Genomic DNA, 13,564 nt, shown 5'->3' on the forward strand with positions numbered 1-13,564 from the left:
AGCGTGTTATCTGTTACTTCACGAAGGAAACTTTAGATAGGCACGAGTTTCAATTTTTCTTTGGAATTAACATTTTACATGCTGAATAAGACCGATTTGTATATCTGCTACAGGATGCTGCATATCCCACCGCCATCGTCGTTACTTCATCGCAGACGGCGCCCAAAATATGAAGTTGAAGTGTTGTACCTTGTTGATTGTTTGATTCAAATAAATATCCTAAAAAATAACAGAAAAGTCCTGGTGGAAAATGCACTTTTGGGCTATTTCTGAGCTTGGTTAACAAACGTTCAGACGACACCATTGCAGACGACACCTAGCCGTAGTGACTGCGTGAGTGACTGATACGGAAAGCCCCAAATTTATTCATGGTGGGAGCCCTTCCCATTCATTGTCTGCCCTTTCTTATACGCTCTCAAGGGAGTTTCCGCTGCGTGGTGGAGCGGCAAGGAACCGGTAGGCAAGGGTTCCTTCACCAGAACCCTTTTGGGACAGGGCACGGTGGGACAGGGCGGGCATCAGTGGTTTATCGTCCCTCCGTTCCCTCCGTTTTGCAATCCAACCAATCTCCACGCTTCCTTCGCTCCCACTCCCGTAGGTGGCATCGAGCACGCACGGTTGTTATTTTCGACGACAGATGACGCCACACGTATCGTAGCAGCTTCTTCCCGAAAGTAGCGCTTTCTGGTTTGGCTCCGACAGGTTTCTTGCCGCTCCACGCTCCACCACGCAGCGACCGACCGATCGACCGTATGAAGCGCACCGGTTACCGGAAACTCCCGACGGCCCTACGAACGGCGCAACGGATGACTCCAGTTCTTTATTGTGCTGGCGACAAGGTGACGGCATCTTTCATTCCGCTTGGAAAAAAATGATCAATGTACAGCACATGTGAACCAGGTTAAACCGAAAGTAGAAACACACAATAACCAGACATCGTAGGCATATGTTCAACTTTAGAACGGCACCATGCTTAGCTACAACATCTACGCCAGGTGAACGGGGCAGAATGCGGCGTTGAGCACTTTGGGCCGCGAAAATCCGTTACGATATCTTGTGGTGCCGAATTGTGCGTGACGGAGCATACATTTTGGAAAGTGTCGTTCGAGTTCTTTCTTGAGAGCTTTCTCGAATAAATAACTCATCCGGCACTGTTTGGGAATGTGAACGATGCAATAGAGTAGCGGCCTACCACCACGATCACCATCTCATGTTCGTTGAATTAGGCACCCGATGCGCACGCTAGAGTTTAGAGCCGTCTCGATGCGAGCTTCCGCGTGAGGCGATTTATATCTCAATGTGCGTGGTCGTTTCAGGGTTGATTCAAATAATGATGGCCTCCAATAGACGATTTTAAAAAGATGCGCGCGACGCAAAGCAGCACGGGAACTTTGAGGGACAATGTTTGTCGTCTGCTTCGGTTATGGTTTACCCCGACTGACGCTGCTGCTAGAGTCACTAAACAGGGTATAGAGTATCGCATTCGTTTTCCGCGCCGGAGCCGCCGTTCAGTGTCCGCGATTGGGCCGATCGTGTCACGTGGTTTCTCCTCCCAAGAACGCGCCGTCTATGTCGAGTCCCTTCCATCCAAAACCGGTTTCCTGGGTTGCGAGCTGGCTCGACTGCGCGCGTTTTCCGGCGGAGAAGGGGTAGATTTGCTAGGCGATTCTAGAGTCACTAAATAGGGAGCAGAGTAGCGACACTGAGCCACGCCGGCGAGCGAGCCGCCGCCATCTTGGGTCCGGCGCGGCTGCGTCGCCTAGCAATGGGACGGCAATCTCCCCCTTCTCCGCCGGTGAACAGCGCGCAGGCGAGCCAGCTCGCAACGGAGGAAACCAGTTTTGGATAGAGGGGACTCAACATGACGACGCGTTCTTGGAAGGAGAAACCACGTGACACGATCGGGCCCAATCGCGGACACCGAACGGCGGCCCAGACGCGGAAAAGGAATGCGATACTCTGTCCCCTATATAGTGACTCTAGGCGATTCCATTGCTAGGCGACGCAGCCGCGCCGGAACCAAGATGGCGGGCTCGCTCGCCGGCGTGGCTCAGTGTCGCTACTCTACTCCTAATTTAATCACTCTAGCTGCTGCTACGCAGACCAGGAATGTTGTTGCTCTTCTACCTCCGCCTTTGGGCCCCAATATTGCGCCCCAATATTGGGCCAAGATGTTGCGCTGCTTGGGTCAACAACAACTTTATTTGAATGGTGACGAGTAGGGAGTTTCGTCGCCAGGGGGCGATCCATTGTCTCGGAAGATTAAATGTCTTCTCGCTCCTATTTTTGATAACCGATCGACCGTACACATCGCCCCGGTTACCGAAAAACTCCAGAATGTCAGGGTTAAAGTAACACTGGGAGGAGGTGGTGGGTTCGACTCCTACTAACGGCTGCGCTGCCTGAGGTTTTCCCTGGGTTTTCCGGCAGACTTTGCAGACGAATGTCTGCACGCTTCCCCCATGACGCAAACTAACCCCGTGTCTCACACTCTTTCTCGCTGTACTTTCCCCATCTGACCGCAATCAATGAAAAAAAGAAAAAGAAAAGTGATTCAAATTTTTTGGTTGACTAGATGCGTTTCGACAACCGTTAGACACTTTCGGGACCAAATGAGCGGAAAGTTTGTGCGAAATCTTGAGGCGATTTGCAGTGCGCGTGAGGAAATCTCAGGGTCTGGGGGGGGGGGGGGGACTAAAGCGATGAGTACTTGAACACCACAGGGTTAGCAAACGTTACACATTTCGATCGTATTGTAAAACTAGAAGACGGTGTTAGGCCCAGCCCAAACTTTGCGGACTGATAGCCATTTGTCTGAAGTTTTATTGGAATTTTTTGAAAGCGCTGGGGGGGTCATGTAGAAATAAAATTAAAATCGAGCAAATCTCGCCCCATGCAGTTGCAATGGCCTATCCCACACAAACACCACCATTTTTTTCTTGTTTCTGCTTCACATTCACATGACTTCACACAGGTGGCCCTGCCTACAAAGATTTGTGACATGCCCATTCTCACGTTATGCACCAATTCTCTTGTTGTGTGTGTTGGCGCCACCTGCGTGTGGTGATATGAAAATGAAGCGCACACAGAAGAAAATGGCGGGTTTTGAGTGGGTGAGTGTTGGATTTTTTATGGTGCAAAGACAAATGGCGGCTTTTGAGTGAGATGGCCCGATTTTGCTTGATTTTTAATTTCGCTTCTACAGGATCATAAAGGCTCAGAAAAAATTCAAACAAAACTCAAGAGAAATGGCTACAAGTCTGCAAAGTTTTGGGTTGGTTTAAACCCAGTCTTCTATTTTTACGATGCGATCGAAATGTGTAACGTTTGCTATAGACTAACCCTGTAGGTGCCATGAAGTTGCGATTGCTGCCCAATTTACACCTTTTCCTCATAGGGTGTAGAAGCTGTAATTACTTCCCAATTTACTCGTTTTTGTTTTGCTTTTTGTTTACCGTAGAGCAGCGGGCAGACAGGCTATATTGGCGGCGTAGCTTAACAGCTTGTCGCTTGTAAACCCAGCACAACAAGCTATACGTGTGATAGGGAAGGCTAAATATATATTTTTTTGCCAGTAAAATTGCGGTAAAACGGCTCGGAACAACGTCTGGTAAAAAATAATCCTCAATTTGTCAAGCAACAGTGATCTATGTTCCCGACTGGCTTGCTGCTCGTAATGACTACGTAGCCGACACGAAGCCGACTTGTTTTGTTTTCGACACAGTGTTGTGCGCATGCAATGTAGTTTCGCCGCCGTACTTGACGAGCAATGCGCAGGTTGGGGCGACTTCGAGAGTTTTACCTGTAATTTTCATTGTTTTTTTAAATTCCGTGTTAACGCCGCGAAGCAAATGTGGCTATGAGCGACGTGCAGATGTGGACAGATGGAGAGAGGACAGCAGGAAAGAGTGGGGGACTGGGGGTTTAGTATGCATCTGGGGCCGACATCAGGGGGAACTGTGTCGGCATTCGTCTGGAAAGACTTCGGAAAACACTGGCAAAACCTCAGACAGCACAGCCGGTGGTATATAGGATTCGAACCCACCACCTCCCAGTCTTCAGCACGACCTTTGCCGCTAGTTTTTCAATTTTAATTTTCTATCATCTGGTCCGGCGTCCGTCTCTCTAATTTCAGAAAGTTGTCGCATGTCTTCTTACTACCTGCTGCCGACTGGTACTCATCATGAAAGTTGCTCTCTTATACAGAGTTATTAATTACAGTTACTTGTGAATTGCTCAATAAGTGAATACTCTAACTTTAACTTACTTCCCGAGACTGCGGTAATGAAGATTGAGCAAAATTACTAAGTCATGACGAAGGCAAGTCGTCAGGCAAATGCAGACACCGCAACAGACAATAACTCACCTTCAGCAGCCGTTTTTTTCTTTTTTTTTTTTTTATGCAAGAACAAAATAGCGGCTTGTTAGTCCTTCATGGGAGCACGTTTCTATGCAAACGAGACACCTGGCGCTTGCGAAATGTATTAACCGCGTCCATGAACAAGCAAATGCTGATCGAGTTATTGGTGACGTTTCATTCAGCGGACACAGGATTTTTCCCACGACTGCGTTGACGGCGGTTTTCTCACTTAATGGGTAGCGTCGCAGTAGCGGCGTGCTTTTACAAACCGGCTGGAACGTCAAATGGTGACGGGCTGACGGCCTTTATGCAGGGTCTGATTTTTCGAATTTCTGATTTTTTCGGGTTCAATGTCTTTCCCGAATCCGGGGGAGGGCGGGGATCGGGTGCTATTTTGAAATCTGAAATTCGGGGTCAAATGGGTTTATTTATTTATTTTTTCTTTTCTGTCTGCCCAGCAAATAGCCCGTGGTTTAAAGCGGCACACATTGGTCAAACCTGCATTCCTCGCGTGAATTATTATCACAAAACACCGCACGTTGTTACATTATATATGCGCTTTGCATAGTTTATTGTTGCACTCAAATAATATTTTCACCAGACGTGTTCACAGATGCGTGGTTGGAATTCGGGGAGAAATCGGGTTCAACCCGAATAGGTACGAAACTGATTCTGGAGGGAATAATCGGGCGGAATCGGGTTGAACCCGAAAATGTCTGACCCTACAGGGGTACCGTGCGTCCTGGTCCGGCTTCACAGGGAACTGTGCCGACATTTGTCTTATGACGTCTGAGGAGAAGCCAGCGAAAATACCCAGACAGCACAACCGGCGCGCGGATTCGAACCCGGGTCAAGCTACACATCAAGCAAATGAATGCAACTCGGTGTCACCCAATTACTTTTCAGAGTAAGTGTAACTGTAATTGAGCTTATGATCTTGTAATTGTTGTAATTGTAACAATTGTAAATGTAAATCTGATACTCCTGCAAAGTATTCTTTAGAGTATAGCGATCATGAAGTCGCGAAAATTACAGCATAGAATCGTAGCGAGAGTGAAAAAAGTTTTATTAAAAACGGATAATTGTTTTGATACAGTAGCCGAGTCACAGGTACTTGACCAGAAAATGAAATATCTACAGCCAATCTTAAAAAGTAACATTGGTGATAGTAACAAGTAACTAGCGTATGTTGGCTCGGCTTCGTTTCCATTCCTGCTTACACTTACGGGGAAAAAAGCAGCACCTCCCGAATATAAATCGTATTCTTAATTAAAGATGCCGTCAAAAAACTTATTCTTTATGGAGAAACTAAAACACGTAGGACCTTCGTTGCTACGGATGATTTGGCGTTTTGAGGAAGAGAGAGAACTATGGGAATGAGCTCACAGTTAATTGCAGGGCAACCAGCGAGACATTTCGATTTCGCCACGCGCCTCGTTTCGTATTTGAAAACCTTGAAAGTCCAGACAAACTTGACAGATATTTCTGAGACGATAGCATCACCATCATTCATTGTCATCGCCAAATATTGCCGACCAGCTTTGCGAACAGCGACGTCATCGTATATAAACAGATGTCCTCATCCGGTCTATACGATACAGCTGTGGTGCACTGATATAGGAATAACCTCGCATTTGTGTAGACGAAAGCTTTAACTGTGGAGACAAAGTTTCCAGATGAAGTCTGATTTTCGTCGTGGAAATCGTTCTTTTTGTATCTCAACCGCATATAAATAAGTTAATATGTCTGGTGACGTCTGGGCTTCCCTCGCAAGATAGGCTGTTAGCTATTGAAGTTCTAAAGCACAATGCCATAATAGATGTCGCCGTAATACGCATGAAACAGGCTAGGAAAGTAAGTAAAGTTAAAGTAAAAGTAACAATCTACAAATGCAAAACGCAGAAATGGAGTTCCCAAAATAGTACACCGTACTTCAGCAACAGTACGTAGTTTTTATCTGTTGCGTAGCGAGGCGCGTTGCTAGAGGAAGCGCGATGCGCGGTGTGTCGTCTGCTATCGTATTCCACGATTGGCCGCTTCCATACCACGCGGCCTAGCGAGGAGGCGACGAGGACGGCGCTGCCTGGCGGAAGCCGCGGGGTGCTGTGTTTTTAAACGATGCTCCCGCCTCGGCGGCTAACAGTTACGGTGATATTATTGTTGAGAAGCATCCCGGAGAGGTACCTTCCTTTTTGGTTTGTTTGCCAGTCAAGCATTGTAGAGATTTCTCGTGACAGACATTGAAGCAGGATGGCTGTGACAGCGTTGCTGCCCCTCGTTCTAACTGTGCTCGTTGGCCGAGGTGAGCGTTAGTTTATTTTGGGCCGCCTTCAACTTTCTCGGCCCCTGTATTTTTGTGCTGTTTCGGATAGAATCATAGCAACTTTTGCTGCTCCGTGCCGTGTTTGTCGCGTGAATGTAATCCGGAAGACCGATCTCTCGGGGTGCGCGCTCTTTGGGAAGATGGTGTGATTACCATCAATCCTCATCGCGACTCTATGTGTGCTAGGGGTTAAGGTGATTTCATTTCGTTCTGTGCACTAGCTTCGTCAAGCGTATTGTGCTGCTCGTGCAACTGCAGGATTGATATGCTGTGGCAGGAGCAATGTTCGTCAGTCGTACGTCAATGAATATGAAAGGGACCTTGCGTTTGTACGGGATGCAGCTGGCTCTGCAATGTCAACAACGATAACAATGAGGACCCGTGGTGCGGATGTCGCTGCGGACTATTTGTGTTTTGTGCACCATTAGGACTTTCTCCACCATTCCTACTACACAGGCAGTGAATAAAAGGTTAAACGTACTATGCACCGCACGATCCGAGAAGCACGTGCAAGATTGCTCATCGGCGGATAGCGGGTTAAAAAAAAGTGTATCGTTTCCTTCTTGTCAGAGAAACTCTGTGCCTCAAGCTCTGGAAGGAAAACAATTTGCGTCAGCCGCATACTTGGGAGCTTGTGAGAAAAAGAATGAAATGAAAATCAAGGAGAGATAAAAAAGAAGAAGAAACAAAAGGAAACACAGAGGATTTTTGTCAGGTGCTTTCTCGCTGATGTTTTTATTATTATTATTTATTATTATCATTATTTTATTTAGTAATCGAATTAGAGATTCTGCAAAACTGTCACATGCCCTTTCAACAACCCAATAAATAAAGCAATCATGACGGCTCTAGACTTTGGGAGAGTTCTGTGTTCGGCGTGGCTTCATCAACTGCAGGCATATCACTTCCTCATTACTGCGAGAAAAAAAAAAAAAAATCCTAACCTATATATTAAGCATTTTGACCTCGTATTTCGTTCAAATGTGGCACCGAACTTTTCACATCGATGAAATGTTCCATATAAAACTGGCGATTTGAACAATAACTTCGATGTGCCTCAAGTTGAAGTGAAAAATTGCCGAGAAAGTTTTTTGAACAAGGACGCGAGCTACGATTTTTACAGCATTGAGCATTCTACCCTATTGTATTCCCGAGTTGTATTCGTATTCTCGTCACCGGCTCTGACAACTGGTTGTTTCCTAAGAAGTTCTGCGACGAACGTCACCACACTTCCCTATGAAGTCGTCCCAAGACGTACGAGAACCCCTTAGCAGCATGCCGCCATATAACCCCTCTTACTTTTGTTCTAACAAAAGTGAACATCTGCGTTTCTCGGAGCACATACTCATACTCAGATACGCATACGCAGATACTCATCGAACGATGCGACAGCACCAGAGTATATATGTATATATATATATATATATATATATATAAAGAAAGCTAGGAAATCTGGAGTGCCGCTCACAACTCATATAACATAATCTTCATTGAGGAGATTCGAAGAGCAAGATAGAAGAACATTGAGCGAAAGAACGAAGATCTTCGCGCCCATACATACACAAAGCTGTCACGAAGAGACGAAGGCCTCATTGAGGAACCTTGGCATTGAATCTACGCCTTCGTGTGTGACATGCATGAAGAGGTCTCGAGGGCAACTCTTCTTTCCTTGCACGTAGATTCTATCGGGAAGAGACTGGAGCTGCTCCCTCACTGGCGATATCAGCCGGGATAACGGAAATCTGATTTTGCTTTTTTACCCTGACGGTTCGTTACCGAAAGAAGAGGAGCTCGATGGAGATTTATGTGGACATATAGATTGGAACCCGTGCCGCGGGGAGGGGGGGGGGGGGGGGGGGGGCACGAAAAAAAGAAAAAAAGAAAACGACATTGTCGTCTAATGCGCACTCGGATCTCGAATGGTATTACTTACGAAACCCGTGTCACGTGCGCTTTTTGTAATTACGTTACATGTCATGATGATGATGTGGTCCTCGCGCGGAAATAAAATGCTGGCGATACAGCTTTACAGGTTTTTGAAATGCAATAATGTATAGCTGATTTCCATGGGGATCAATTTTAATATGTTTCAATAACGTGGTCAGTTAACGTACTTGCAAGCTCTCGAAGGTGTCTGCTTTTAGCGTCGTCATGCGCCTTTTCGTTTTCTCCGCGAAAATTTCTAACGACTCGAATATTTCTTTCGTGAAAAGACGCTTGAATAAACTAAAATCGAGGAAACTGCAGTGCATTGTACAGCAAAAAAAAAAAGAAAAAAGTTTTATGCAAACTAAAATGTTACTAAGTTGTCGTAGCGTGCTACAGAACACCACCGCGAATGTCTCAATCACGTTCGTCTGCTTCTTAAAGTTTTATTCGTATTTGTTTTAGTTGCAGAATTGGTCGGGTGCCGAATTCAATTTCTCCACATTAAAACAAAAAAATTACTTATCACCTTATCAACATTCGTCATCATTTTTATATATATATATATATATAATCTCTATATCTGTGTTGGGAAAAGACGACCAGATGTTCCAGAGGAAAGTGCAACGTTTACTGCAAACAAATCGGTGGTGGTGGTGGTGCTACTGAAGGAGTTCGCCGTTGTCGGCAACGTCACGACTAACGCTATGAGGGAATGCGCGTCCTGGGCCAACTTCTAAGGGAAATGTGCCGACAAGCCGACCGGCTCAGAGCCCGACTTGACATCGAGTGAACGATATTGAAAACACGCGCAACAACCTCACGACTTGTGTCTCGCGATTTTGTTCGCCGTCTTTGTAAGATTTCTCGCAATCTTTAGGGGATATTTGGAGTCACTGAAGTTTACCAGACCGTGTTTTATAAACGAACAGAAATCACAACTCTGACGGAAGCTTTGTTTGTAATTCCACGGCTGCCCCTTTCGCCGCGCCATAATCTGACTCAGCAGGGACTATAAGATGGATCCCTCCAAGTGCTATTGAGCCTCGGACGTCGAAAGCGAGAAAAAAATGTCAGGAGAAAGAGAGGAAGGGACTCTCGGGGGACAAAAAAGGAAAGCAGTGCGAGCGACGGCTTGGATCGCGTAGGTGATAAATGGAAGTGCCTTATCCTCCTTATTTCCTCATTAACTGAAATGAAGCTCACGTTTTTTTTTTTTCTTTCTACTGATCTCCACGCATTCTACTGGTTCCAACTTGAGGTGCTGCGATATGCTATACGAGTAGATACCACTCGAGCGTTGCAGCTAAAGAAAAAAGAAGGAAAGAGAAAAGAGAATTGTACTTCCAGTGCTCCCTAGTTGAGCTTTTAACAAACCTTATCCAGTTTCGCTTACACCTTCGTCATGTCTTGCATGCTTGAAGCGGCAAGCAGACGACATAACAACTGTCAGTGTACGAGTTTTGGAAATGTATTTCGTAAATCATGTTCGGCGAGTGAGACTGAAGCGTAAGTCTTATGCCACTGTAGTTGTGCGTGCAATGTATCTGCAGTAAATGAGGTTGAAGGACCTTGGATAAAGACTAGCGAGAGACACCGGAGATATCAGTCGATAAAACGTGACAACACCACCCCGGGCAAAGTTAAATAGCACAAGAATGTTGGGCTCCAACGAAAGAAAAATCTATAATACGCTATTAAAATTACAGGGATCAGAGGAATACATACCATATCGCGGAAAATACATATGAACCTGCGAGCGACATAAGTTATGTACTTTTAGTATACAATAAAAGCTTTAACGTCGTTGCATTGTGGAAAACAACAAAAACTTTATTCTGGTGAAAATGACTGATACGTCGAAAAGGGGAAAAAAAATGAAACACTGTCAAGGAGCCCGCGAAGAGGGAATCACACACGTAACATGAAAAACGGTTAGAAGCAACTAATATTTATATATATATATATATATCTTGCACGAAAGTTCTTGTTCGAATAAATATTAGTTGCTCCTAACCGTTTTTCATGTTCCGAAAATGACTGAGTGAGAAAAGTGCCTCAGTTGCAACTCAATTCTCGTTTTCCGATGCTAGACTGCCGTAGCCTTTCGTGCACTCGTCCACGGCACACTGACAACAGACCACGGCTTTACATGTGCGGAGGTCTAACGTTCGGTGGCCGTGGACAGACAGACCGATATTCCTGGAAAGCCCCATTGGGGGAAAGAGAAGAACAAGGGTCGGCTGAATTTCCAAGAAAGAGGCGGAAGAACCGGGACTGCTTATAGCGTTGTATCCGCATGCTTTCGTGAGAGCTAAACACCGGCAGAAAAGAACGCAAACTTGCTGGTTGTTGCTGCGAGGCGTGCAAAAAGCGTTTCTGTAGACACCATACTTTCCCCGTTAGGAATTCCATTATTCTGCAGAGCAATTATCTCGAGCAGAACACTTCATTGGAAGCTCATCCGGCAAACCGTTAAAGAGTAGCATAACATAAAACAGCAAATTAAAAACGGTCCCAGGTCCTCTGTAACGAAAATCTTTCAGAACTCACCCATCTGGCAACGTGGTATGCACACTAGAAAAAAAAAAAAAAAAAAAAAAAGAAAGGAAGAGGAGTAACTTAGGGAGTAATTACGGCGTTTACTCCCCCGGATTGCAATCATACCCCCTATCTTAGTCCCCAAGCTTAGCACTCCCACGTATTTAATCCCGAAAAAGTCTAACAGCTGTGGCTACATGTAGTCCCCCCAAGGAAGTAAAATTACTCGATTTTTTCATAGAGTGTGAGGTCTTTTAATATTCGATGTTGAGGTACCGTAGTTTCTGCAGTGCCTGAAAGCGGCGTTCTCTCTCTCTCTCTCTCTCCCCTCCCCATTTGTCTGCGTACCCGATTCTCCTGAATGGAATATCGCGAGAAGTGGTCCGTCTGAAGCACTTTCTGTGTTACGCAATAGCCCAAACACGTGGCAAGATAACGGGGAGTTAAAGCAGACCTGCAGCACTCTACCAGGACGATATATACGATAAAGAAAGCTGCCAAATCGAAGATCAGCAAAAGTGATGCCGTCAACTTCAAAGGAAGAAGGCGACTGACCTACCATGTTTTGCGGATTCCGTTATCGCGCTACACCTTCCGATCTACCGACTCTGTAATGTTTTTTTCTTTCGTGTTAGTCGGTCCAGGACGCATACTAGCCCTCCCCTGTCCCCCACTCCTTCCTGCTGTTGTCTCTCCATCTGTCCACATCTGTACGCCGCTCATAGCCACAGTCGCTTCGCGGTGCTAACACGGAATAAAAAACAAAACAAGAACATGTCTGCATATATATATATATATATATATATGTTATATGTATGTTCGATCCGGTTATATAATAATTCGCTTCGCATTTGGTTCGGTTTTGAAATTACCCGCACAACCCCCCCCCCTCCTCCTCCTCCTCCTTCTCCTCCTCCTTTTTTCAGCTTTAGAGAACTTTAGAGAAGGCACGCTTGAGCGAGGAAAGACGGCGAATGCTTGTATTTTTGCGGAACGACGTGCTCTAAACTTTGATTGGGATTATGTAGGGTCGAATCCAAGCACCAGCCATTTTAGTTGTTTTCCTTTTGAGTCCCAGCTCTTCTCGCCGAAATTCTCCACCTGATACGTGCCTCTGCACAACGACACTTTCTTCCATCAAAATCGGTCGGGCCATGTCCCTCGTATATACCAGGCAGTCGTTCACTGTTTATGTATTTGGTTTAGGTACGCGGCTGCATTAAAGACGCGCAAGGAGAGAGGTTGTGCGGAATAGCCCGTTCTCTTCACGGTTGACTGGCGCCGCCGCGCTCGGTGTTGTGGTGCGAAAGGCATTGTGTATATGATAACCAATTATTGACATATCCTCTTGGCGAGAGAAGCCTGTTTGACAGCGTCATGCTGAAAACCGCGTATCCTTATCACTGCACATGGCAGCTTTTGCACGTGTGATACGGCTCGTAGAGTAGTCCAAAAGAGAACGCATGCGTCTAGATATCACGTTTCATGATTGCGTGCCAACACCATTGTGTTTGTTGCATTGTGATCGCGAGGGCTAGATTAAGCCAGGAGCTGTCAATGTTTACCACAGCAACCTGGCATTCAACCATAAATAGTAGGGATGGGTCAACCGAACCCGCGAATCCTCGAATCCTAGGCAGGGAGATTCAGGAATCTGAATCCCAGTGCTCAAAACGGCGAATCGGATCTTTCGAATCTACCAACCACGTTTACTCGTTTCTTTTTAAAATTGGCGCCATGGGAGTCCGCCGAAAGCCTGATTGGCCGGCGGGTTCCGGGCCCATTAATTTAAAACTTTCAGCTGTGTTTTCTTGTTTGTTTGTTTACATTGCTCTGGACTGAAATAATACATGCAGGAACTCTTACATTACAAGTTTAGAAGTAACATGGTTTTGCTTTTGATTGTTTCTTAGTTTTATGGCAATAATTCAGACTCGAGAATTTATGCATTTCCTCCTAAAAGTGAACTATTATTTAATTTGTTTTCCATGAAACAAATATATCGAATCAAATCAATCAGTCATATCAAATTCTGCTTGAAGACACTTTTCAGGAGAGCTTTTTTTTTTTTTTTGCTTTTTAAAGCTCTTTTTTAAGAAAGGATTCGAAAGATTCGTAAGATTCGTAGATTCGCAGAACCTTCATTGGATTCCGAAAATTCTGGGTTCGTGCCATATCTAATAAATAGACAAGCGAGGGTTAAGAAAAGCAAGTGAGCAGAAAGAGAAACGTGTCCTTTGTGGTTGGGGAAACTAGTACGCTTTTTCCACGAACAGCAGTGTGAAGAGCACGCAGACATAATATACCTTTACCTCGTGTAAGGCGACCTGGAAGAGGCAAGGAGGACAACGGCACCCATATACTCTCAGCCTGAACGTCGCATTTCCAAATGCACGTCCGCAGTCTGAGTCTGT

General features: G+C 45.5%; 1 protein-coding gene across 1 annotated transcript in view; it reads left to right on the forward strand.

Moving 5' to 3' along the window:
• The first annotated feature begins 6,467 nt into the window (after positions 1-6,467).
• LOC135370776 (carbonic anhydrase 7-like) overlaps positions 6,468-13,564 on the forward strand; it is a 69,218-nt gene continuing 62,121 nt past the window's right edge. The window contains exon 1 of the mRNA XM_064604612.1: positions 6,468-6,662. Within this exon, the coding sequence (XP_064460682.1) occupies positions 6,611-6,662 (52 nt within the window). The 5' untranslated portion in view covers positions 6,468-6,610. The remainder of the gene's footprint in view (positions 6,663-13,564) is intronic.

This window comes from Ornithodoros turicata, chromosome 10, assembly GCF_037126465.1.
Source record: "Ornithodoros turicata isolate Travis chromosome 10, ASM3712646v1, whole genome shotgun sequence".
Lineage (NCBI taxonomy): Eukaryota > Metazoa > Arthropoda > Arachnida > Ixodida > Argasidae > Ornithodoros > Ornithodoros turicata.